The sequence below is a fragment of the Pecten maximus genome, chromosome 6 (genome assembly GCF_902652985.1).
Source record: "Pecten maximus chromosome 6, xPecMax1.1, whole genome shotgun sequence".
Taxonomy (NCBI): Eukaryota; Metazoa; Mollusca; class Bivalvia; order Pectinida; family Pectinidae; genus Pecten; species Pecten maximus.
In genome coordinates, this window is record NC_047020.1 from 29,307,173 (window position 1) to 29,333,546 (window position 26,374).

The following is a 26,374-nucleotide window of genomic DNA, read 5'->3' on the forward strand; positions in this document are numbered from 1 at the left end:
CTGATTTTTTTCACTGCCTGCATGCAGTCAATGTATTAAGAATTGGAGAAGAATATTAACACCAGTAGGATGGATACAAATCATTCAATCTTTATAAATATCCCAGATTGGATTCATCATCTATTGATCTCTTTTGTAATTTCTTATTGAAAGGTAAAGCAATGAAACAAAACGGGATATAATCATTAAAAGTTGGTGGTCATATCAGAGACATCTATATACATATATATATATATATATGTCTCTGGTCATATCTATACAGATCATTGAATGAATGGAAATGTATGTGTGAGAGTTAAAATGTTTATGTATGTATTGGCATTCCTATTAACTTGAAAAAAGAAATTAGAAAACAAAAGATAAAACAAATAGAGTTAGTTTGGTTTAAGAAACCAAGGCAAGTAACTCTGATCACAGGGACTTGAGAATCAGTTACAGTCGACATGTATTTGAACCTCCCATAGTGTCGTATAGCACATTTTCAGACGTTTTGGGGGGCTAGATTAAAATTCGGTAAAAACGACACCCCTGTTGTTTAATCTAGCCCCCCAAAACGTCTGAAAATGTGCTATACATACCAGAGGAGCTAGGTCCATGAATACATGTAGACTTAACAAATTCTCAAGTCCCTGTGACTCTGATGCTATAAATATACCATTTGGAATTTCCCCCGAAGTTACAGCTGCACAGTATAGGACCCTGTACGTGGTAAATCCTCAATATTACTGTCTACAGCCGGATGGGATATGATTTCCAAATCTGCGTTTTTGTATTTAGTTCTCTAATAGAAACAACTTAGCAAATTCATTTTCGCGGTAATTTTAATAAGAAACAACGTATGTTTAACTTCATATTGTAGCACAATATGATGGTTTTGTCTCTATAAGGAGTACCTCGCTTTTACCTACTGGTTCTCTTATTTGATCGAAGCGATGCGTTTTAATCAAACATCACTCTTGAACACTTAAAGACCGTAAGATGGTTCCTAATTAAGCCTAATGAAGTAGTTGCAAATACTTCTAACTTACAACCCATGAATAAACTAACTCTCACATGATGCTCATCGATTTGGTTATAGTATGTTAATAATGTATTTTCCTAAAACATGAATTACTCTGTCTAATATATCTACAATGTACATATTGTATGAAGGCCGCCAATGCATACCTACATGTACGTGTATGTATCGTATACTAATACATTCTAATATTGATATTACTAGTAAAAAATGAGAAATGAGCGTGATGAATTTTATAGAAACTTCGTTCATACTCAGTGACTATACATCAAAAATAAATTATTCCCGCGCTTTTTGACGTAAAACATGCTCTTCTCTAACAGTTCATACTGTAACCTCCGCGCTTCGCCATTTGGAAGATTTTCTATCCTATCATACTCGTGGAATATATTTAAAAAAATAACCGGAAACATTTTTGTCTTTTTGTTCGTTTTGTTATTGTTTTTTTCTTAATGTATATGCATGTATCCAGCTATAAACAGGGAACCCCTGATCTTTATCCAGAGACACATATAAGTCCGTGTCTTTAAAAAATGTGTTCATGGAGTCGGTCGTTGATGCTTGTACATAGTGTTCAATACAGTCTCTGTCACGTACGAACGCAAGAGACCTGAGTTCGATTCTTGTCGGGGCACTCGGCAAAGATGTGTTTTCCCCGGTTTTAACTGGAATTATCCCAATTTCATTATATTTCTACACATACGATATTGTATATTACTGAAAATTTTGCAAAGTGTAATTTACAAAACATGGTTGATTGAAATAAATAACTGTGTACAATACATGTACCTCTTACCTTGACTCCGGTGTAAGGATATATACATACAGGGTCCAACACAGTGAATGATCACGAGTGACGAGTAGGCCTATAGTGGAGCTAGCGGCCCAGTGGAAGATGATGTTTTTTGGAGTCAATTCAGCCTACAGCCATCAGAAACAGGCCCACTCTTAGATCAGAATTCTTGGAGAACATTGAAAAATTACAGAATATGCACTACATGGGTAAGTGACTTACGTTATTTTGTCTTTTATAACGTTTTATTGCGAAAGAGCTCGGTCACGTGAGCCAATGTTTTGTAAACATTTCACAAGCGCTGGGAAATTTACACTGAATTTTAGAATTACTCATGAAATGTATGCCGATGGCATTGGTGTAGTAGATTTATTTGAAAAGGTTGAATTGATAAAGACAAGTTATGCTAAAACAATTCACCGAAAATATATAATTAGAGGTGAATTTTGATGAAACATGCAACCAGTACAGTAAATAAATAGCAGTAGGTTAGTGGGACATACGTGACGTCACTATACCTGCTTCTATATATATAGTAGTCAATGAAATAGTTGGAACCGTGCCAGTCTATGTAGTAAACCTGTACTGTTATCCCTGATTGTCTAAGTGTGTGATATTACGATCCCACCCCCTCCCCAACAGTTACATATATATATGTACATAAATACATAATGTAATTAACTGATATTATATTATCCCAAGACATCATACAAAATGGCACTATGATTATGACCCCGTTACCAAGGAAATACTAGCACCTATCCAGTGTAATACTGTTATAAATGACAACTTACACCTTGACTTGTTACCCTGTTAATTACCAATGACAACTTACATCTTGACTTGTTACTCTGTTAATTACCAATGACAACTTACATCTTGACTTGTTACCCTGTTAATTACCAATGACAACTTACAGTTGGGAGCAAACTAAACTTGGTAGTCTAGTGCACTTCAGTGCACTACAAAAGTTAACTCCAGTTAACATCGTAGTGCACCTGAGTTAACATCGTAGTGCACTTGAGTTCACATCGTAGTGCACTGGAGTTAACATCGTAGTGCACTAGAGTTAACACTGTAGTGCACTGGAGTGAACATCGTAGTGCACTAGAGTCAATACATACAAAGTATTTGATATACAATGCATAATCTCTTGAACATATGTTTCATTAAAAAACAAATTCAAAAATATATATACAGGGACTAGTCTATGTATATTGTGTGTGTTCATGATGGTTTGTACATTTCACTTTTATTTCAGATATGTTTATTACATGTATATAAGTATAATACATGTCACGTATTGGTAAATAGAATATGCACAAAAACTGACAAATTACATTTATCATATTACATTAATTCCACCGATTCCATCCAACCATTACATCCATGCATTTACACTAAATTAAGATTAATTATAATTAATGAAGCATGGAAAATACCAGTTTTGAAATTAAAATTAAATCGATCAACATTAAGCAATATTGATTCTGCCTTCATTGAAACATATATTATACATGCAACATAAATGTTATAGTTTGTATACCGTCAGGTATATATAGCCTTTCCAAACCAGGTAAATCACACAAAATGGGATTATGCTTATTATTGAAAGGTGTGAAAACACAGCCCAGGAATCTGGCACAAGGAGTCCAGCTGTTCTGGGCATGGCCAAAGGCTTAATTAAGGGTTTACCTGTACAGGTACTGTACTAGTCATGCATGGCTACCCATCCCCTAAACACTTATGTAATTATATATAACCAGTCCCCAATCTAATTTTTATCGTATGTACCTAATAAGTGTATAAATGAGTTTCCCCGTTAAAATTATTGATTATCATTGAAAAATAAAAATACTGGTTTGCAAGTTTATATAATTTTATAATAAGACTTTCGAGATAATATTATAAAGGTTTTTTAAATCCAAACAAAAACTTGTGAATTTACCTATCGTTTTGTGTCACCAAACTGTGTGTATTAGAGTATAGGTCAAATCCAAGTGTCAAAAATTATAGTTACAGTCATGCTAGACCAAATGTCTGCATCGACTAGATCTTTCAACTTCATGATCATATATAGTACCAACTTCCCCAAGTCTACATGCACATAAATCTATAGATAGATGATAGTTTTCATTTGAGCAATACATGCACATATGGCTCCCAATATAAGAAGACTTACATCTTACTTAAGACAAAGGATTGCATCATTACATGATCAAGGATTAAGCCATGCTGAGATTGTCAGAGAACTGTTACATAATGACAATATTTCAGTCAGCTACAACACTGTGCAAAAGCAAGTAAAACTGTACCAATCTACTGGTGTCCTCCAGAAACCCTGCCAGAAAAAGATGTTACCCAGAAAGTTATCAGCTGACCATATGGATTATATTAACATGTCCCTGAAAGAGAATAACGAGTTGACAGGTGCAGATTTGGTCAAGAAACTCCATTCGGTTTTTGGTATATCTGTTTCGAAGTGGACTGTTCTAAGAGCTCGTAAACATTTAGGATGGAAATCGAAGTCCACACAGTACTGCCAAACTATTAGAAAACCTAATAAAGTGAAAAGACTTGATTATGCCATAAGATGCGCGCAAACAAAAGAACAGTTTGAGAATGTGATATTCACGGATGAATCTACCATCAAGATACAAACAACCACCAGAAAAAGTCTGTACAAGGAAGGTACACAGCCCGTCTTGGTAGTAAAACCAAAACATCCTTATCAAGTTCATGTCTGGGCAGGAATCTCAAGGAAAGGAGCAACAAACATACATGTTTTCACAGGCCGAATGGACTCCTTATATTACCTAGAGATACTTTCCTCAAAACTTATCCCATTCATCAACACCCATTTTCCTTCTGGACACCGCCTGATGCAGGACAATGATCCCAAACATGTGAGCAAATCGACTGTTGCATTCATGAAAGAAAACAACATAAACCACTGGCCAACCCCTCCTGAATCACCGGATATGAACCCCATCGAAAATATATGGGCTGCACTTAAGCACCACATTAGGAAGTACACCAAACCACGCAACAAGCAGGATATATTATAACTGTTTTTAATTAAATCTAACATATATATAAAACAAATGAAATGCATTGATGCAATTTATTAAACAATTATTAAAATGAAAAAATCTTAGATTATGAAACTTTTCTGAAACGGTGTCTTTCACTCTAGCCAACATTCAGGATTTTAGGTGAGAAATAGGTAGGGGGAAATGTTGGCCTGAGTATTGATTGTTGAAAATGCTAATATTTAAAATGTGATTTTGCTTTTTTCATTACTTAATTATTACATTATTATATTTATAAGGTTATAAACAAATGATTTTTTTTTCAAATGTCTATAGGGAGGTTAATTACTTATCATTATTATTTTGCTGAAATGATTGATTACAAAATGTTGCGTTTGACTGACCACTTTTAAATGGAATTTACCAGGTGGTCACTCAGGTATGACCATACCAGACCAAGGTGTGAAAATTGATCTGTTGGATATACCTTACCTGTAATTATCCCCTATTGTCCTACTCTAGATCTCACTCCTGTAGTCTCACCTGACCAAGAAAATACTTTACCTGTATCATAGTTCAGAATGTCTTACCTGGTAAACGCTTGGTGTCGTATATTGATCAATAAGAATGCTAATTTATTAATACTTACATTTAAAATTGGATTATTCACTTTGACTTTCTTTTTTGGTGGGGGAGATGGGCTGCTTATTGGAGATGACTGGTTGCTGCTTGGTCTGCTCTCAAAGTCTTCAAGAATCATGCCAAGCTCACTTGGAGAATCTATAGTAAATGAAAAATCACTGTAAAATATTTCATTTGTTATCAAAAATCGTCTGTATCAAAATAATTAATGTATATTCAAATTATTCGGTAGAGAAAGCCTGAATACCCAAAGACAAGAGGCCCAATATATGGGCCTTAACGGTCACCTGAGATTTGAATATTTCAGTTAATTTAATTGACCCTTTTTGAACCCACCCATCAGACCCTATGGGTCAGTCAGGGCCAACAGGTGTATACCGGTAAAGTTTATCCCCTCCCCAGGGACAAATGTGAGACCCCAGGGTCAGGAAATTCACAATTTTGGTAAAGCACCTTAAGTCCCTTCCATCTATGAACAGTGTTTGATTCCACTATATCTGAGAGTAGAGAAGAAGATTTTTGAAATTTTAGTCAATTTTACTCTTTTTAGCCCCACCCCTCAGGCCCCTTGGGGGTGGGGACCATATTATTCACAATTTTGGTTGACCTTTAGCCATAGAAGCTTCCTGCTAAATTTCACTGAATTTGGTTTAGGGGTTTTGGAGAAGAAGTCGAAAATGTAAATTGTTTACGGACGCACGACGGACGACGACGGACAAAAGGGGATTAGAATAGGTCACTTGAGACTTTGTCTCAGGTGACCTAAAAAGCCAATCTATATTATTTAGTGTTTTTTCTCTCTTCTCAACATCTCTACTACACATTTATATCTATTTTTCATTTTCTATATTTGTGTTATTGACCTTAAAAATCTCCTCTCTGTAATACCTTTATCTTCTATTTTGTATTGTAAAATTCAAAGTTTATCTCAATTTCGATTATTCTGTTTCTTCATTAACTAAACATAATATATATATATATACTTTTCAGTTTGAAGAGTCCCAAAGAAGAGACGAAAGTGCTAATCTTTGTCTGCGTCATTTTTTTTTCAATTTTCATATATATAACTACAGTAATATACATGTAGATAATTAACTGATGAGTACAAAGACATATTGCATGTACTTTGTTCGTAAGTCCACAAGTAACAGACTTAATGAAATCATATTTAATTATCTAATAAAATGATAATCATATTGTATTGGTCTTCTAACAGCTGACTGTATATCTGGTCTGGTTAATTTGACACCTTGACCAGCCGTGGTCACACCTGAGTGACCAACAGGTAAATACATGTACAGGTGAAGACAGCGGTGAACGGCTAGCGTTATTATTCATAATGTATATAAGGAGATGAACACAAAGTGCTCTTAACATTAATTGACATTTCAAAATAATAGATTTATGTATATAACTACATGTATATATATACATGTACATGTAGATAATCAACTGCTGAGTACAAAGACATTGCATATATGCTAAGTACTGTATAGTAAATGTATTTTTTTGTAATTCCACAAGTAATAGACTTAATAATAAAATCAAATTTAATTATTTTATTTAATGATTATCAGATTTGATTGGTCTTCTACCAGATCTGCTGTTTGGTTGTACCCTGTGATAACTATATATCTGGTCTGGTTATTGTTTCTCTATTTCACACCTTGACCAGCCGTGGTCACACCTGAGTGACCAACAGGTAAATGCTGAGTTAAATTGTCATATGGAAACTTTTTGCATTTCTCCTATCCTATAATATGCCTTAGGGCAGTGGCTGTATGCCTCTGACCAATTATTCACTGATCAAATATAACGAATAGCATTCAGTATCACTGATTCAAACCAATATCTAATTGATGAATTAGTCTTTCGTATATATACTACAGTAGTCTGATATTTATAATAATATTTGGTATACTTAAGTCTTTGATATAGTATACGTAATACACATGCATATAATTTAAACTTACTGTTCAATCCAACAATTTTCCCTTCCACTTCCTCTCCGTCCCATATGCATTTCACAACTTCCTCTAATTTTGTTGTCCCGGTCATAATTTTGGTGGTAGGGATAATCCCACAAGTTTGATCCAAAAACACCATTGCTGCATACCGAGGCACTTTGGCTGTAAAATAAATCTGGTACTGTTTTCACGTTTTCCAAACACTAATCCTTATTAGCAAAATTACAAAATATATCTAAATTGTGAATTAAAAAAAAACAAAAAAAAAAACATTAGCTAAAGATACTTGTACATGAAATTGTAAAATCTTTGTTAAGAGTTAACATTTATATCTCTTACTCAGTTTCAATTATCTTTTAAAAAATATGTGGATATAATTATCAAAGTATATGAATCCATAAGTTTATATACTTACAAATCATAGATTGTTGTCTGGCAGTCATTTTATTTCAGGAAAAAATGGTCCACACTCGTTGACAAAACGTCCAGAAATGACCGACACAGGTACAACTGAGGAGCCACTGGGAGATTAACTTGTTCCTCAGTTTGAACTGTTTTCATAATTATGTAACGCGACTAAACTTAATACAGTTCTGTGAACAGTATACCATAGTAAACAGTGCTCGGTCAATCGTTTCATATTTTGTATCTGCAGTAAACAAAATTGTTTTTGTTTTCACTGAATTTTCAGTTTCATTATTTAAATGACAATCAAAATGCAGTATTGCTAATTAGTATATGGATGAAATCTAAAATGATTTCTCATTTTATAACAAACATGACTTTCAATGGAGATTACTTATATAATTAAAATTCATATTAAACAGGTCAATTTTACTTTATTTCATATGGTATTGATTGAGTACATATATGTAATCCGTTCACTAAGTACAACGCGCCAATGGACCATGACGATCTATTTTTGTAGTGTGGGAATCACTGAGGTCACGTGATATTTTACCTGTATTTTAAGCCCGGGCTATCGCTGTACGTAGCGTAGGTCAGGATAGGCGCAAAACGACCATACCTCTTTGTTCGCTTATTCAATATAAAACAATTGATTAACATAAGTTGAGGGGAAGCTACATACTTTTACACACAATGAATTATATAGTGCCACTAAATCCTAATAAATTCTTAACTGCAAGAGACTGATACCAGTCCAGGGCCCTTGGGGTCCCTAGACCACTGCCATTTATACCTGTTACATGTACATATTAATTACCCTGTGTGGTGTGGGTCACACCTGATCAGGCCGGTTTCCCCAATTAACTCCAAGGGGGTCCATTTATAGCAGGCATTCATGATACCGATACCTTATCTAACTATAGGTATCCTCTCATAATATGTAAGTTAATGATTGATAAGATGAATGTACCTGCAGTCAGGTTTCATTAATACATCATTTACAAACATGAAATAAATATAAAATCAAACCACTAAAATGTCTGAAGATGGAACTTAAATATTTCATATTGTTTTAGCATAGTATTAAAAATACACATTTCCTGCATCTGGCATATGGATTGAATTCCTCTGGCCTTTATACGTTAAGACTGACATTTTGACAGAATATATTATATTATATTATATTAAGTCTAAATAAGAAATCTCTCTGTCAACAAGACTAAATTAGTACTGAGTCAAAAGGTTTAATCGTAGTGCACTGGAGTTAACATCGTAGTGCACTGGAGTTAACATTGTAGTGCACTGGAGTTAACATCGTAGTGCACTGGAGTTAACATTGTAGTGAACTCAAGTGCACTACAATGTTTAGTCTAGTGCACTACGTTGTTCACTACGTGTGCACTACAAAGTGCACTTGGTACCAAGTTTAGTTTGCTCCCAACTGTACATCTTGACTTGTTACCCTGTTAATTACCAATGACAACTCACACCTTGACTTGTTACCCTGTTAATAACCAATGACAACTTACACCTTGACTTGTTACCCTGTTAATTACCAATGACAACGTACACCTTGACTTGTTACCCTGTTTATTACCAATGGCAACTTACACCTTGACTTGTTACCCTGTTAATTACCAATGACAACTTACACCTTGACTTGTTACCCTGTTAATTACCAATGACAACTCACACCTTGACTTGTTACCCTGTTAATTACCAATGACAACTCACACCTTGACTTGTTACCCTGTTAATTACCAATGACAACGTACACCTTGACTTGTTACCCTGTTTATTACCAATGGCAACTTACACCTTGACTTGTTACCCTGTTAATTACCAATGACAACGTACACCTTGACTTAATTTGTTACCCTGTTAATTACCAATGACAACTTACACCTTGACTTGTTACCCTGTTAATTACCAATGACAACTTACACCTTGTCTTAATTGTTACCCTGTTAATTACCAATGATCATGACAATTCGCACTTTAACTCAATACTCTGTTATCAATGATAACTCACACTTTGACTTGTTACCCTGTTACCTATGACAACTCACATCTTAAATAACACCCTGTTACCTATGACAACTCACACCTTTAATAATACCCTGTTACCTATGACAACTCACACCTTTAATAATACCCTGTTACCTATGACAACTCACACCTTAACCAATACCCTGTTACCAATGACAACTCACACCTTAACTAATACCCTGTTACCAATGACAACTCACACCTTAACTAATACCCTGTTACCAATGACAACTCACACCTTAACCAATACCCTGTTACCAATGACAACTCACACCTTAACCAATACCCTGTAACTAATGACAACTCACACCTTAACCAATACCCTGTAACCAATGACAACTCACACCTTAACTAATACCCTGTTACCAATGACAACTCACACCTGAACTAATACCCTGTTACCAATGACAACTCACACCTTAACCAATACCCTGTAACTAATGACAACTCGCACCTTAACCAATACCCTGTTACCAATGACAACTCACACCTTTAATAATACCCTGTTACCTATGACAACTCACACCTTAACTAATACCCTGTTACCAATGACAACTCACACCTTAACCAATACCCTGTTACCAATGACAACTCTCACCTTAACCAATACCCTGTTACCAATGACAACTCACACCTTAACCAATACCCTGTTACCAATGACAACTAACACCTTAACCAATACCCTGTTACCAATGACAACTCATACCTTAATAACCAATACCCTGTTACCAATGACAACTCACACCTTAACCAATACCCTGTTACCAATGACAACTCTCACCTAAGCCAATACCCTGTTACCAATGACAACTCACACCTTAATTTATACCCTGTTACCAATGACAACTCACACCTTAACCAATACCCTGTTACTAATCACAACTCACACCTTAACTAATACCCTGTTACCAATGACAACTCACACCTTTAATAATACCCTGTTACCAATGACAACTCACACCTTAACTAATACCCTGTTACCAATGACAACTCACACCTTAACCAATACCCTGTTACCAATGACAACTCTCACCTTAACCAATAACCTGTTACCAATGACAACTAACACCTTAACCAATACCCTGTAACCAATGACAACTCACACCTTAACTAATACCCTGTTACCAATGACAACTCACACCTTAACTAATACCCTGTTACCAATGACAACTCACACCTTAACCAATACCCTGTTACCAATGACAACTCACACCTTAACCAATACCCTGTAACTAATGACAACTCACACCTTAACCAATACCCTGTAACCAATGACAACTCACACCTTAACTAATACCCTGTTACCAATGACAACTCACACCTTTAATAATACCCTGTTACCAATGACAACTCACACCTTAACTAATACCCTGTTACCAATGACAACTCACACCTTAACCAATACCCTGTTACCAATGACAACTCTCACCTTAACCAATACCCTGTTACCAATGACAACTAACACCTTAACCAATACCCTGTAACCAATGACAACTCACACCTTAACTAATACCCTGTTACCAATGACAACTCACACCTTAACTAATACCCTGTTACCAATGACAACTCACACCTTAACCAATACCCTGTTACCAATGACAACTCACACCTTAACCAATACCCTGTAACTAATGACAACTCACACCTTAACCAATACCCTGTAACCAATGACAACTCTCACCTTAACCAATACCCTGTTACCAATGACAACTAACACCTTAACCAATACCCTGTTACCAATGACAACTCACACCTTAACCAATACCCTGTTACCAATGACAACTCTCACCTTAACCAATACCTGTTACCAATGACAACTAACACCTTAACTAATACCCTGTTACCAATGACAACTAACACCTTAACCAATACCCTGTTACCAATGACAACTCACACCTTAACCAATACCCTGTTACCAATGACAACTCACACCTTAACTAATACCCTGTAACTAATGACAACTCACACCTTAACTAATACCCTGTTACCAATGACAACTCACACCTTAACCAATACTCTGTAACTAATGACAACTCACACCTGAATTAATACCCTGTTACCAATGACAACTCACACCTGAATTCATACCCTGTTACCAATGACAACTCACACCTTAACTAATACCCTGTTACCTATGACAACTCACACCTTAACTAATACCCTGTTACCAATGACAACTCACACCTTAACCAATACCCTGTTACCAATGACAACTCACACCTTAACTAATACCCTGTTACCAATGACAACTCACACCTGAATTAATACCCTGTTACCAATGACAACTCGCACCTTAACCAATACCCTGTTACCATTGACAACTCACACCTGAATTAATACCCTGTTACCAATGACAACTCACACCTTAACTAATACCCTGTTACCAATGACAACTCGCACCTTAACCAATACCCTGTTATCAATGACAACTTGCACCTTAACTAATACCCTGTTACCAATGACAACTCATACCTTAATAACTAATACCCTGTTATCAATGACAACTCACACCTTAACTAATACCCTGTAACTAATGACAACTCACACCTTAACTAATATCCTGTTACCAATGACAACTCACACCTTAATTTATACCCTGTTACCAATGACAACTCACACCTTAACCAATACCCTGTTACTAATCACAACTCACACCTTAACTAATACCCTGTTACCAATGACAACTCACACCTTTAATAATACCCTGTTACCAATGACAACTCACACCTTAACTAATACCCTGTTACCAATGACAACTCACACCTTAACCAATACCCTGTTACCAATGACAACTCTCACCTTAACCAATAACCTGTTACCAATGACAACTAACACCTTAACCAATACCCTGTAACCAATGACAACTCACACCTTAACTAATACCCTGTTACCAATGACAACTCACACCTTAACTAATACCCTGTTACCAATGACAACTCACACCTTAACCAATACCCTGTTACCAATGACAACTCACACCTTAACCAATACCCTGTAACTAATGACAACTCACACCTTAACCAATACCCTGTAACCAATGACAACTCACACCTTAACTAATACCCTGTTACCAATGACAACTCACACCTTTAATAATACCCTGTTACCAATGACAACTCACACCTTAACTAATACCCTGTTACCAATGACAACTCACACCTTAACCAATACCCTGTTACCAATGACAACTCACACCTTAACCAATACCCTGTTACCAATGACAACTAACACCTTAACCAATACCCTGTAACCAATGACAACTCACACCTTAACTAATACCCTGTTACCAATGACAACTCACACCTTAACTAATACCCTGTTACCAATGACAACTCACACCTTAACCAATACCCTGTTACCAATGACAACTCACACCTTAACCAATACCCTGTAACTAATGACAACTCACACCTTAACCAATACCCTGTAACCAATGACAACTCTCACCTTAACCAATACCCTGTTACCAATGACAACTAACACCTTAACCAATACCCTGTTACCAATGACAACTCACACCTTAACCAATACCCTGTTACCAATGACAACTCTCACCTTAACCAATACCTGTTACCAATGACAACTAACACCTTAACTAATACCCTGTTACCAATGACAACTAACACCTTAACCAATACCCTGTTACCAATGACAACTCACACCTTAACCAATACCCTGTTACCAATGACAACTCACACCTTAACTAATACCCTGTAACTAATGACAACTCACACCTTAACTAATACCCTGTTACCAATGACAACTCACACCTTAACCAATACTCTGTAACTAATGACAACTCACACCTGAATTAATACCCTGTTACCAATGACAACTCACACCTGAATTCATACCCTGTTACCAATGACAACTCACACCTTAACTAATACCCTGTTACCTATGACAACTCACACCTTAACTAATACCCTGTTACCAATGACAACTCACACCTTAACCAATACCCTGTTACCAATGACAACTCACACCTTAACTAATACCCTGTTACCAATGACAACTCACACCTGAATTAATACCCTGTTACCAATGACAACTCGCACCTTAACCAATACCCTGTTACCATTGACAACTCACACCTGAATTAATACCCTGTTACCAATGACAACTCACACCTTAACTAATACCCTGTTACCAATGACAACTCGCACCTTAACCAATACCCTGTTATCAATGACAACTTGCACCTTAACTAATACCCTGTTACCAATGACAACTCATACCTTAATAACTAATACCCTGTTATCAATGACAACTCACACCTTAACTAATACCCTGTAACTAATGACAACTCACACCTTAACTAATATCCTGTTACCAATGACAACTCACACCTTAACTAATACCCTGTTACCAATGACAACTCACACCTTAACTAATACCCTGTAACTAATGACAACTCACACCTTAACTAATACCCTGTTACCAATGACAACTCACACCTTAACTAATACCCTGTTACCAATGACAACTCACACCTTAACTAATACCCTGTAACTAATGACAACTCACACCTTAACTAATACCCTGTTACCAATGACAACTCACACCTTAACTAATACCCTGTTACCAATGACAACTCACACCTTAACTAATACCCTGTTACCAATGACAACTCTCACCTTAATTAATACCCTGTTACCTATGACAACTCACACCTTAACCAATACCCTGTAACCAATGACAACTCACACCTTAACCAATACCCTGTTACCAATGACAACTCACACCTTAACCAATACCCTGTAACCAATGACAACTCACACCTTAACTAATTCCCTGTTACCTATGACAACTCATACCTTAACTAATACCCTGTTACCAATGACAACTCACACCTTAACCAATACCCTGTAACTAATGACAACTCACACCTTAACTAATACCCTGTTACCAATGACAACTCTCACCTTAACTAATACCCTGTTACCAATGACAACTCACACCTTAACCAATACCCTGTTACTAATGACAACTCACACCTTAACCAATACCCTGTAACCAATGACAACTCACACCTTAACCAATACCCTGTAACCAATGACAACTCACACCTTAACTAATACCCTGTAACTAATGACAACTCACACCTTAACTAATACCCTGTTACCAATGACAACTCACACCTTAACCAATACCCTGTAACCAATGACAACTCACAACTTAACTAATACCCTGTAACTAATGACAACTCACACCTTAACTAATACCCTGTTACCATTGACAACTCACACCTTAACCAATACCCTGTTACCTATGACAACTCACACCTTTACCAATACCCTGTTACCAATGACAACTCACACCTTAACTAATACCCTGTAACTAATGACAACTCACACCTGAATTAATACCCTGTTACCAATGACAACTCACACCTTAACCAATACCCTGTTACCAATGACAACTCGCACCTTAACTAATACCCTGTTACCAATGACAACTCACACCTTAACTAATACCCTGTTACCAATGACAACTCATACCTTAACTAATACCCTGTTACCTATGACAACTCACACCTTAACTAATACCCTGTTACCTATGACAACTCACACCTTAACTAATACCCTGTTACCAATGACACCTCACACCTTAACTAATACCCTGTTACCAATGACAACTCACACCTTAACTAATACCCTGTTACCTATGACAACTCACACCTTAACTAATACCCTGTTACCAATGACACCTCACACCTTAACTAATACCCTGTAACCAATGACAACTCACACCTTAACTAATACCCTGTTACCAATGACAACTCACACCTTAACTAATACCCTGTTACCTATGACAACTCACACCTTAACTAATACCCTGTTACCAATGACAACTCACACCTTAACTAATACCCTGTTACCAATGACAACTCACACCTTTAATAATACCCTGTTACCAATGACAACTCACACCTTAACTAATACCCTGTTACCAATGACAACTCACACCTTAACTAATACCCTGTTACCAATGACACCTCACACCTTAACTAATACCCTGTTACCAATGACAACTCACACCTTAACTTGATACTTTGTTCCCAATGACAACTTACACCTTACCAATGTAGGTTAGAAACATAAAAATTATTCATGTTTTCTATTTCAAACTTTTGTGATCATGGTGGAACATATCATGATATGGTGAGGTGATGTCAAACACGGATGATCTGTCCTGGAGACTTCATAGAGACAAAATAATCACCAGTTAACCTAATGTGTTTTAGATAGATATGTTTTGATTCAGTCATCCCTGTGGTTTGATTTTTTGCTTGATTTTACTAGTACTGTACATGTATAACAATTGTTTTATAGACATCATGATCAGTGATAACATTTATCTAAGATATTCATATAGAGCCTCTATTGACCTCAATCAGTGATGTCAATATCAACTTATGTAATCTACATATACCTTTTGTCTTAGTTTTATATAGGTCATTTTCAAAATCCAAGGCTTAAATTTTTAATTTGCTATCTCTTTTTCATACATTATCAGAGATTGTATAATGTATATATTGCAACCCCTGAAATTTTAATACCTTGGATATGTGATCGGACAGTTTTTCTCAGAACCTGATTCATGTTGATATCAACTTTAGTTTTGGTCCAAATACTTCTGAGTGATTTATAAACTGTACGTTCCCTATTTCAGGGTTCATGGATTGATATACAGTTTACATGTTGAGTAAAATCCTTACCACTGCTGTGGTGTTTCTGGTGATAGCCATTACCATAACAGCAGACCCTGACACTAATGTCAACTACAGATATTGTAAACCATGGAAGTGGGTTAGTGTTGGCCCATGGCCAGAGGAATGTAAGAGATGCCCTGGTTGTAAGCGTGGATATTACCATGACAATTCGACTCTGGTAAGTTATAATATTCAGCACAAGTATACATATCAGGAATGGGGCCTCTCCTTAATTTGTGAAAATTTGTTGGCATTTCACTGAAAATTAGGAAAAATGGTTTCATTAGTGTTTTTAATTGAAATTTAAATAAGATCCAACAAAAGTTCAGGTTTAAAAATGATTTAGTCATTAATTGACACATTCTCATAGAAAACAGGAAAATTATCTATGATAATTAAGACTGAAATGTGATTAACAAAATTGTAAGCTAATGGCCAATTGAGAAAAATAGAGAAATACAGGGCTATTTATTTATTTAGAAATGTATGCCCAATACCTGACTCAGCAGACAGTTTGTAAAATACCATGCTCAAGAATACAGGATATTTGTTTTTAGCTTGACATATAACAGTAATGTTTTCAAGGTAAATGACATTGTAACTGTAGTGAGGAAACCCATTCCTTTTAACAAGGGTATACATATTTGGGTACATGATCATAGCTTTGTGTATTGAACTGTGTAACAGTGTCAGGGATACATGTACAATAGCTATACATTGTGAAGTCGGTGAACAGTCTGTGTTACGTATTGTCTGTCAAGTTATTGTATACAAACCATGTAAAAAATCAAAAAATCAGTAAGTTTCCACGTGCACCTGTGCATTATTCAATGTGTATAAAGTATGATGGATATAATTATAACAGTATTGTCATTTAAATATGTGAACATTTTTCCACTGCAAGATTTCGCAATATTTAGTGTTTCTCAATGATTGGATAAAAATTATTCCACCACGCATGTATACATAACGATTACTGAGGTCATTGAGCGTGTTCAGTGCATGTCAGTTGTATTTTCTATATATAGACACCCCAGGTATGTACACTTCGTCAGTGACCTACTGATCAAGTTTAGGTAGAGTCATAACAACTTCTACAGGTACATTTGTATGTATGACAGTATAATTAACAGCCACAGTTAATTGGGTGGCAGTATATTTCCATCCTCTGCCTTCTGATATTTTATCTTAAAACATAGTTGTGATGTCATCTATAAAAGTAGATCTGTCTCAACTCTATTTCATGCTATAACAATAGATTGTTTTGATTTTGAAAAAAATATGGTATAGAAAAATAACACTTATAATCAATAATAAAAAAAGTATCCATAATCCTTAAGGATGTTCACATTCAATAAATCACAGAAGCTTGACATTTTTGTCCTGCTGAAATTTCCAAATTTTTCCCGTGATGCCATGTTTTAAGTATGAGATTAAACACCTCAAACTGTGGAATAGTTAAATAATGTATAGTTTTGGCCCTAACGGGCCTTGAACTATCCATTATCTTGACTATTCTACATTTTTCGGTATTTCTCCAATACAGAGGGCGCAGAACATGTCCTAGTTTAACTCCATAGCCACAGCAACCCTGTCAGCATGTTGCTGTAGGGAGTCCTTTTACAATAGTAATAGGAGAGAAAAAAATGCAATGACCATGCTAGGGCCTCCAAACTCTAGACAAACATTCTAACCATTGATGGTACCTCACTGGCCATGCCACCGACTTTTAACCGAGTTCAGTTCTGCTACACCTCTCCCACTTTCAATGACCCCCAAAGACATATGTATATGAGACCCTATACCACCCTCAGAGTGTAATTAGGTGGATGCCAAATACTATGCATGTAATAGGAGAGGAAAAGTACAACAACCAGACTATAGGACATAAACCTGGGACCTCCAAATTTTATCTTTAACTGGACATTCAAACCAATTGAGCTGCTGGCCACTAAGATTCAGCTGTGTCCAGATAATATACGAATACATAAAATTAAGGGCCATCTTTCAAGGAAAAGTGGGAATTAACATTCCTTTATAGGGAAGGGAGGGGCTACATACTTTACCCTGGGCAGAAGGGTCTGTTATCTCCCTTGTTTTGGTTAGATTATATAGTACTGGCCAAAGGACTTTTAATTTGACTTGCAGCTCGTGTAGGTTGCCATAGAAAGGATCTACATTTTGTACATGTGTGCATCTATGTATGGGAGTGGTGTGAGTTCTCCCAAACCTGGCACCACCAAACCCCCACCCTGCCCCACCCTCTCTTTCATGTTCATTGTGACTGGTGGCATAGTAGAGGTTACTTCCCTTGAACCACTGTATATTTCACGATACACCGAGTAGCTATATAGTCACAGCACTCTAATGTACGGTAAGTCACATGTGTATTGAACACAGTTTTAAGTTCCCCTAATCTCCTTGTATTATACTTTTGTGGCTATTGTAGAAGTTATTTTGACTTAATTGCCATAGTAAATGAATAGATGGAAAAAATCATTGCATTTGTGTCAGATATTCTGCTTTACCATGAATCGTCAGAACAAATCAAGAATCAAAGATAATGACTTTTTGTCCAGGGTCCACTAGACACCAAGCAAGGAGCACTGGAATGTCATCAGTGTACGAAATGTCCAGAGGGCAAGTACAGCAACCAGCACACACGTGACTGGAACAATCTTCGCTACTGTCGCCATGACCGTAACTGTACAACGAAGAATCGTCTGTACAAATGGAAACCCAGACAGAGCCGAAAGTCTAAGTGTGGAGCCTGCATTGAGGGGTAATTAATAAATGAAATATTGTCATCATGTTGATATCTTCTTCTTACCTGTTCTGCACTGGAGCAACTCATAAGTTTAGCATATTTCAAAGTGCAGAGAGGATTTGTATATTGTAAACGAAGGTAAGTTGAAAACATAGAATTTTTCGTACAAATTGCATCGTTATAACAATTTGCGTGGTGACAGTGCCAAATGCAAAGACATGTCTCGCCATACCCAGTCATCAGCTTTACTTCTGAGTAACTGTTAGGATGGCATACTAGAGTACACATACCCATTACGTAGTAAATTCAAGTTCTCTTTCATTCATGCTGCATGGAACAGCGACGTGTTATGTGTTTTATAAGGGGCCTGAGAAGGCCAAATACTCGGATTTAGTGGGTATCTTTTAACCTTTAGAGGTGAAGGTCACGCACCTATAGTTTGACGATATGCAGGTTCAACCCTCCAGCCTTTGGGCTTTCATTTCAGATTCTCCCTCATCCATCGTATCAGAGATACATTGTACTCGGATGAGGGGGGATTATATGCAACATGTGTTACAGATTTATGTCCATTTGATATTTTTTTCCCAAATTTTTCTAATTAATTGGAGACTTGAGAATCAGCTGCTTGCAATCAACCGTCTTATAAATGTAAAAATTAAATACAATGATATTGATTTTACATTGTTTTCCATTTGAATGCAGAGACATGTGTGAAAAAAAGTCTTATCTTGGAGACAACCATGCATACACTCAGTTATTGTTTGTTTGTATTATATTATTACAGCTATGTTCGTGAGCGTAATTGGGATGAAGATGATGGTGTCTGTTACAAGCCACAGAATGACACCAGTGACGGTGATGTAGACATAGAAGATAGCCCAGAGTACAACACTGTACCGAGTCCCAAACTTGACAAAGGCCAGGAATTAGATACTGGGGAAAACTTAGGTTTGTCTTGTCTCCGGTTCAGTCAATCTTTCGGTGTGATCAATTTTGGATTTCTCATTACTATCAGCTGGGTAATGTTTCCAACCTTACAGAATTTATATAAAGTTTATATCATAGGCCAATTTGATTGTTTTATTCTGAAACATGTTGATTATAATGGTAATAGTCTTTATTTGCTTAACCATTTATCAGAATGTCTTGTACTTCCACATGATGCATGAAAACATGCAATATTGTGCATGTCCCGACTTTAACAGGAAGATATTTTCACACGACTTTATTTAAGACTAGGAATGCCATACCATGATATATTTACATTTCTACCACAATACCCTGTGTTATTCAACTCTCAGACCATCAGTTAATCACTACAGCTGTTGATTAACAATCTGTTTATACCACACGTGGTATAAACTCTGTACGCATTTCGATTGGCTAACACGGTGAACTTTGACCCAAGCTGCAATTGTTATTGACGTCATCAATAATCTAATGACGTCACATCACCGGGTCCCGGACGTCACCGGTACACTTTATTTGCATACGCGAAATTATTCTTTGCCACGTTTCCCTTTGATTCAAGCCGATATTATTGTGGTAGAAACAGGTCACACGACTCGAAATTGTTGGATATGGAATTTGTTTCACACTCGTAAGTTATTTTTTAAAAGTTGCAAAAAACACTCGCTAAAGCTCGTGTCTTTTGTAACTTTAAAAAATAACTTACTCGTGTGAAATAAATTCCATATCCAACAACCACTCGTTGTGTAACCTCTATTTCCTACACTTTGTGCTTGTTTTATTCAGTATTAATCTATCAAAAGAAATTGTTTCTGCTAACAATGTATGCCATTAGATGGAGCAGCCAATGTGACAAGTGTATTCCCACCTTTGTTATAAGTATGATGTCTAAATACTGTAAATCACTTATATTTCGCGTGGGATTTATTTTCGCGTTAATTCGCGAGGAGAGTCAAATGCAAATTTATATTTGTATAAGAATGACAGGAATACTAAGTGGCGTCCATTTTGAATCTACCGTAATCTTTAGTTGGTGAGCAAACATCGCCGTTAAAGTAATGATAGAGTGATAGATTATATACTTATATATCAGAGTGTGTTTTTATATCACAAAACACCAAAATTTCACACACAAAAAAACCCACTGAACACTGATATTGTGGTTGAACTCGGACTTAATTAACTTCTAGACGACGTTTTACATGTACAGTCAAACCTCGATGATTCGAACTTCGTTGATTCGAATTTCTCGCTGTATCGAACTTTTTGCTTGGTCCCGAATTTTCTCACTATATAACACTAATAACGAAACTATGTATGATTCGAATTTTTATAAATCGAAGTTTTCGATGTATCGAACTTTTTTCATGACCCGTTAGCTATGATATTATAGGTAATTGACATCTCATGATTCGAACAAAAAATTTACCTGTACTGACCACTGGACAGGTGTTTGTCGTGACCCCTGCGGCAAGATTTCACACCTCTCCCCCAAATGCCCTGACTGACAATAGGGATAACGATAGCGTGTGTTGTCACTCCCGGTCATGGGGTTAATTAATAATCAGACCAAATTGATAGATAAAAGGTGTATTTAGAAGCCATGACATTTAATCACTCCGGTAAAACATTTCGGTAGTCGTCTCTGATAATCTCCGCCGCCATTGAAATCAGCGGTCGGTGAGTAAATTTTACGGAACTGTAAAACAACCGGGCCAATTTTAAACACAAACAATTAGCGATGGCTTCACTCATATTCAAAGTGTCACGTTTCAAACTTATACATAAATATCCAAGTAAATCGATTATTTGTCATTCAATCATGCATTCTCCAACTGATCGGCATTCCGTATTTTATATGCACATAACGTAAACGCACGTGTCTTTAGCAGAAAAGCCTAACGACCTACGTAAGTGTGCATTGTACTTCTTTTGCTTTATCTGTTAAACGCGATATAAGTGTTTTGCAACCGATACATAAAATGCTTAGGTATAATTAATGAAAAGAATTTTTATTTTGTTGTGTTTGAGGTATAAATTAACTAAACTTTTCGATGTGAGCCTGACAGGCGACGATCAACATGAAGACACTGAGGACATGTAACGTTAACAGATATGGTCATTATCAAGAAAACATCGATCTATTGTCAACCATGAATAATTCGAAGTCCCGCTGTTTCGAAGTTTTTCTGTTAGTCCCTTGAACTTCGAAACATCGAAGTTTGACTGTAGTTAATTTAAGTACAATAGGTACGGTCCCGAGGATTCCGGATGGTCACCCGGAATACGTCGTACTTTATTACCAACGCTGTTGTAATTAAGTTATGTAAGGTTACATGTATATATAGCACTTCACATCGCTTGATTCTCGAAAAAATATTTACCATAACAAAGTTGAAATCAAACAAATTATTTATTTAATTCAAACATTCAGAGCAAATAATCGCCTAGAGTATAAATCATTCGCAATAGACTGTCCCGAGAACTGTTCACCAGTATCACTGTATACACACGTACGTTAATTACAATGTACGTTAACTCACAACCTATTGTAGTCCAGGCATTCTTAATGACCCGTGGGTTTTGTTCAATGTCTGACACCGCCTTTGTAAGCCATTTAGCATGTATACAGGTACGGTATGATCGAATCACATGACTCTCGTAAACAAAATGGCTACCAACATGGAAAAATCGCCGATCTGTAACGTCATTCGCGAATTTAAAGTCATTATATGAGATCAGAATTCGCGAAATTATGTATTCGCGAATAAGTCAAATTAGGTGAGTTCGCGAAATTAAGTACTCGCGAAATATAAGTGATTTACAGTAGTCATGATATGAGCAATGACATTTACAGTCTGATAAATGCCACTTCTGTCTTGTAGGCTTACCTTAATGTTACTATATTCAATGTTGCTATACTTCAATCAATTTATTCCTGTATATGATAACTTCCAGAGGCCTTGGAACAGACTGTGAAATCAGAGGCTAAGAGAAACAGAGACCACCACAAGGTGTATTCCGTCATTATCATATCCTGTATAGTTGTCCTCTTTGTTATCGCCATCTTATTTGCTGTCCTGAGAAAGAAAAGGTGTTGTTCTAGTGAATCACAGGACACAGTACTAAAGGGAGGTGACTGTATCAGTTCAACCAGTCCACTTATGGGTAGGTATTAACAATGTTAGTGATATTATTTATCTGGATTAGACTGACAGTTTTATGTTTTTAAGTATTTTGAATAGGAATACGTTAATGATTTCTGTGCTGAAGTCTCCTTAGGTTCTTATCTCTATACTATGGCTATACCTCAAGTTAACATCTCTATACTATGGCTACCTCAGGTTATTATCTTTATACTGTGGTAACCTCAGGTTTCCATTTTTATACCGTGGCTACCTCAGGTTTCCATCTTTATACTGTGGTTACCTCAAGTTAACATCTCTATACTGTGGTTACCTCAAGTTATCATCTCTATACTGTGGTTACCTCAAGTTATCATCTCTATACTGTGGTTACCTTAGGTTATCATCTCTATACTGTGGTTACCTTAGACTTAAATAAATTTCCGTGTGATTCAAATATTGCTTATCAATGGTGTTTTGTCCAAAAACTTCATTTTCTTTCAAAAATACTGGTTTTGCTGTACCATATCCAGCTGGATATGAATTTTGCTCATCGGTGTTTTTGTTTATACACGCGCCGTTTGTGTCACGATACTCATGTGTACTGGACAATACATCCGCATAGGTAGCCTGTTGCACCTGGTGACCTACCTGTGCCTTACTTGTACTGCCGAGATTACCTGTTCTCGATAACACATCTGTAAGCGCAGCCATTATGCTGCCTATACTGTTCATACCTGTTGGATTTTCCTCGCCGGAATTCATATTATTAAGCTTTCAAGTTGGGCAATACCGCTACGATGAATATTCAAAATTACCTTATTGAACGCCTGTACCAGTTTTTAACAAACCTGCACCCTTTTGGGCCTATATATACTGCAAATTCTTCAGAGCTAATATCCACCGTCCACCTTAGTCAGCGGTCGATAACTCCTCCTATCATCTCTATACTGTGGTTACCTTAGGTTATCATCTCTATACTGTGGTTACCTTAGGTTATCATCTCTATACTGTGGTTACCTCAGGTTACCATCCCTATACTGTGGTTACCTTAGGTTATCATCTCTATACTGTGGTTACCTCAAGTTATCATCTCTATACTGTGGTTACCTCAAGTTATCATCTCTATACTGTGGTTACCTCAAGTTATCATCTCTATACTGTGGTTACCTCAGGTTATCATCTCTATACTGTGGTTACCTTAGGTTATCATCTCTATACTGTGGTTACCTCAAGTTATCATCTCTATACTGTGGTTACCTTAGGTTATCATCTCTATACTGTGGTTACCTTAGGTTATCATCTCTATACTGTGGTTACCTTAGGTTATCATCACTCTACTGTGGATACCTCAAGTTATCATCTTTATACTGTGGTTACCTCAAGTTATCATCTCTATACTGTGGTTACCTCAAGTTATCATCTCTATACTGTGGTTACCTTAGGTTATCATCTCTATACTGTGGTTACCTTGGGTTATCATTACTCTACTGTGGTTACCTCAAGTTATCATCTCTATACTGTGGTTACCTTAGGTTATCATCTCTCTACTGTGGTTACCTCAAGTTATCATCTTTATACTGTGGTTACCTCAAGTTATCATCTCTATACTGTGGTTACCTCAAGTTATCATCTGTATACTGTGGTTACCTCAGGTCCATCTTTATACTTTGGTTACCTCAGGTACTTCTTTATACTGTGGTTACCTTAGGTTATCATCTTTAATCTGTGGTTACCTTAAGTTATCTCTATGTTGTGGTTACCTTAAGTTATCATCTTTAATCTGTGGTTACCTTAAGTTATCTCTATGCTGTGGTTACCTTAAGTTATCATCTTTAATCTGTGGTTACCTTAAGTTATCTCTATGCTGTGGTTACCTTAGGTTATCATCTTTAATCTGTGGTTACCTCAGGTATCTTATCATTATACTATGGTTACCTCAGGTTTCTATCTCTTAACTGTGGTTACCCCAGGTCCCTCTCTATACTGTGATTACCCCAAATTATCATCCCTAAACTGTGGTTACCTCAGGTTTTCATTCCTAAACTGTGGTTACCTCAGGTTTCCATCTTTAAATTGTGGTTACCTCAGGTTTTCAACTTTACCCTATGGATATACATTAGGTTTTCAGATGACCTGACATACGTAGTTCAGTAATGTTGTAAGGTTGCATTTTACCTTAGTTAGCTGAACCAATCATGTTATCATTTGACCTACTTTTATTTTGGGATTTTTCGTAGTTATCTCCCTTGTTTGTTAAATCAAGAATTGTAACTGTGAATATGTTTTATTTTTAAGAAGTCATTTAATTATAAAATAACAATCAAACCTTCAAATAAGAAGACATGTTATACAATTGATTTTTTTCATTTTACCCAAAAACATAAATGACTTGTATCAACAAGATAACAACAATGTTTATTTTTTTCCAGTGGATGGAGAGTCTTCAAACGTGAGCAGTCCACAGCAGTCCACAGTTGGTATAGGTAATTTTATAAATGTAGAGAAATGTGGTAAAGAACTAAATGACATGATGTAATAAGAATATTTAAATTCTTTAATGATTGCCTGTTTACTGTTTTTGACACAAACGTAAGTTTGAGTCTATGTCAGCGCTTTTGAGGTGTAGCTGACAAAATCTACGATGCCCTCTGGCGGATACTGCCTTGGCCAATCTAACCGTTGCTTTACAGTAACTCCGTAATGCTATGCAGTAAATATTTGTAAATATCGTAAATATTCACGATAAAAAATGACATATTGTAAAGTTCAGCTATAAAAAAATCACTTTTTGTTTTGTTGACACAAACGTAGACACAAACGTAAGTTTGAGTCTATGTCAGCGCTTTTGAGGGTAGCTGACAAAATCTACGATGCCCTCTGGCA

At 36.3% G+C, this 26,374-nt stretch overlaps 2 protein-coding genes across 2 annotated transcripts in view; one reads left to right on the forward strand and one right to left on the reverse strand.

Moving 5' to 3' along the window:
* The first annotated feature begins 1,899 nt into the window (after nt 1-1,899).
* LOC117329484 overlaps nt 1,900-26,374 on the forward strand; it is a 36,053-nt gene continuing 11,578 nt past the window's right edge. The window contains exons 1-6 of the mRNA XM_033887443.1: nt 1,900-2,020; nt 16,585-16,802; nt 19,204-19,406; nt 20,179-20,342; nt 23,322-23,531; nt 25,921-25,974. Of these exons, the coding sequence (XP_033743334.1) occupies nt 16,611-16,802; nt 19,204-19,406; nt 20,179-20,342; nt 23,322-23,531; nt 25,921-25,974 (823 nt within the window). The 5' untranslated portion in view covers nt 1,900-2,020; nt 16,585-16,610. The remainder of the gene's footprint in view (nt 2,021-16,584; nt 16,803-19,203; nt 19,407-20,178; nt 20,343-23,321; nt 23,532-25,920; nt 25,975-26,374) is intronic.
* Nucleotides 5,369-8,017, reverse strand: LOC117330133. Its single transcript, XM_033888351.1, has 4 exons — nt 7,868-8,017; nt 7,459-7,614; nt 5,493-5,623; nt 5,369-5,386 (listed from the first exon to the last, which is right to left on the reverse strand). The coding sequence occupies exons 1-4, from the start codon at nt 7,893-7,895 to the stop codon at nt 5,369-5,371; spliced, it is 333 nt and encodes a 110-aa protein (XP_033744242.1). The 5' UTR covers nt 7,896-8,017.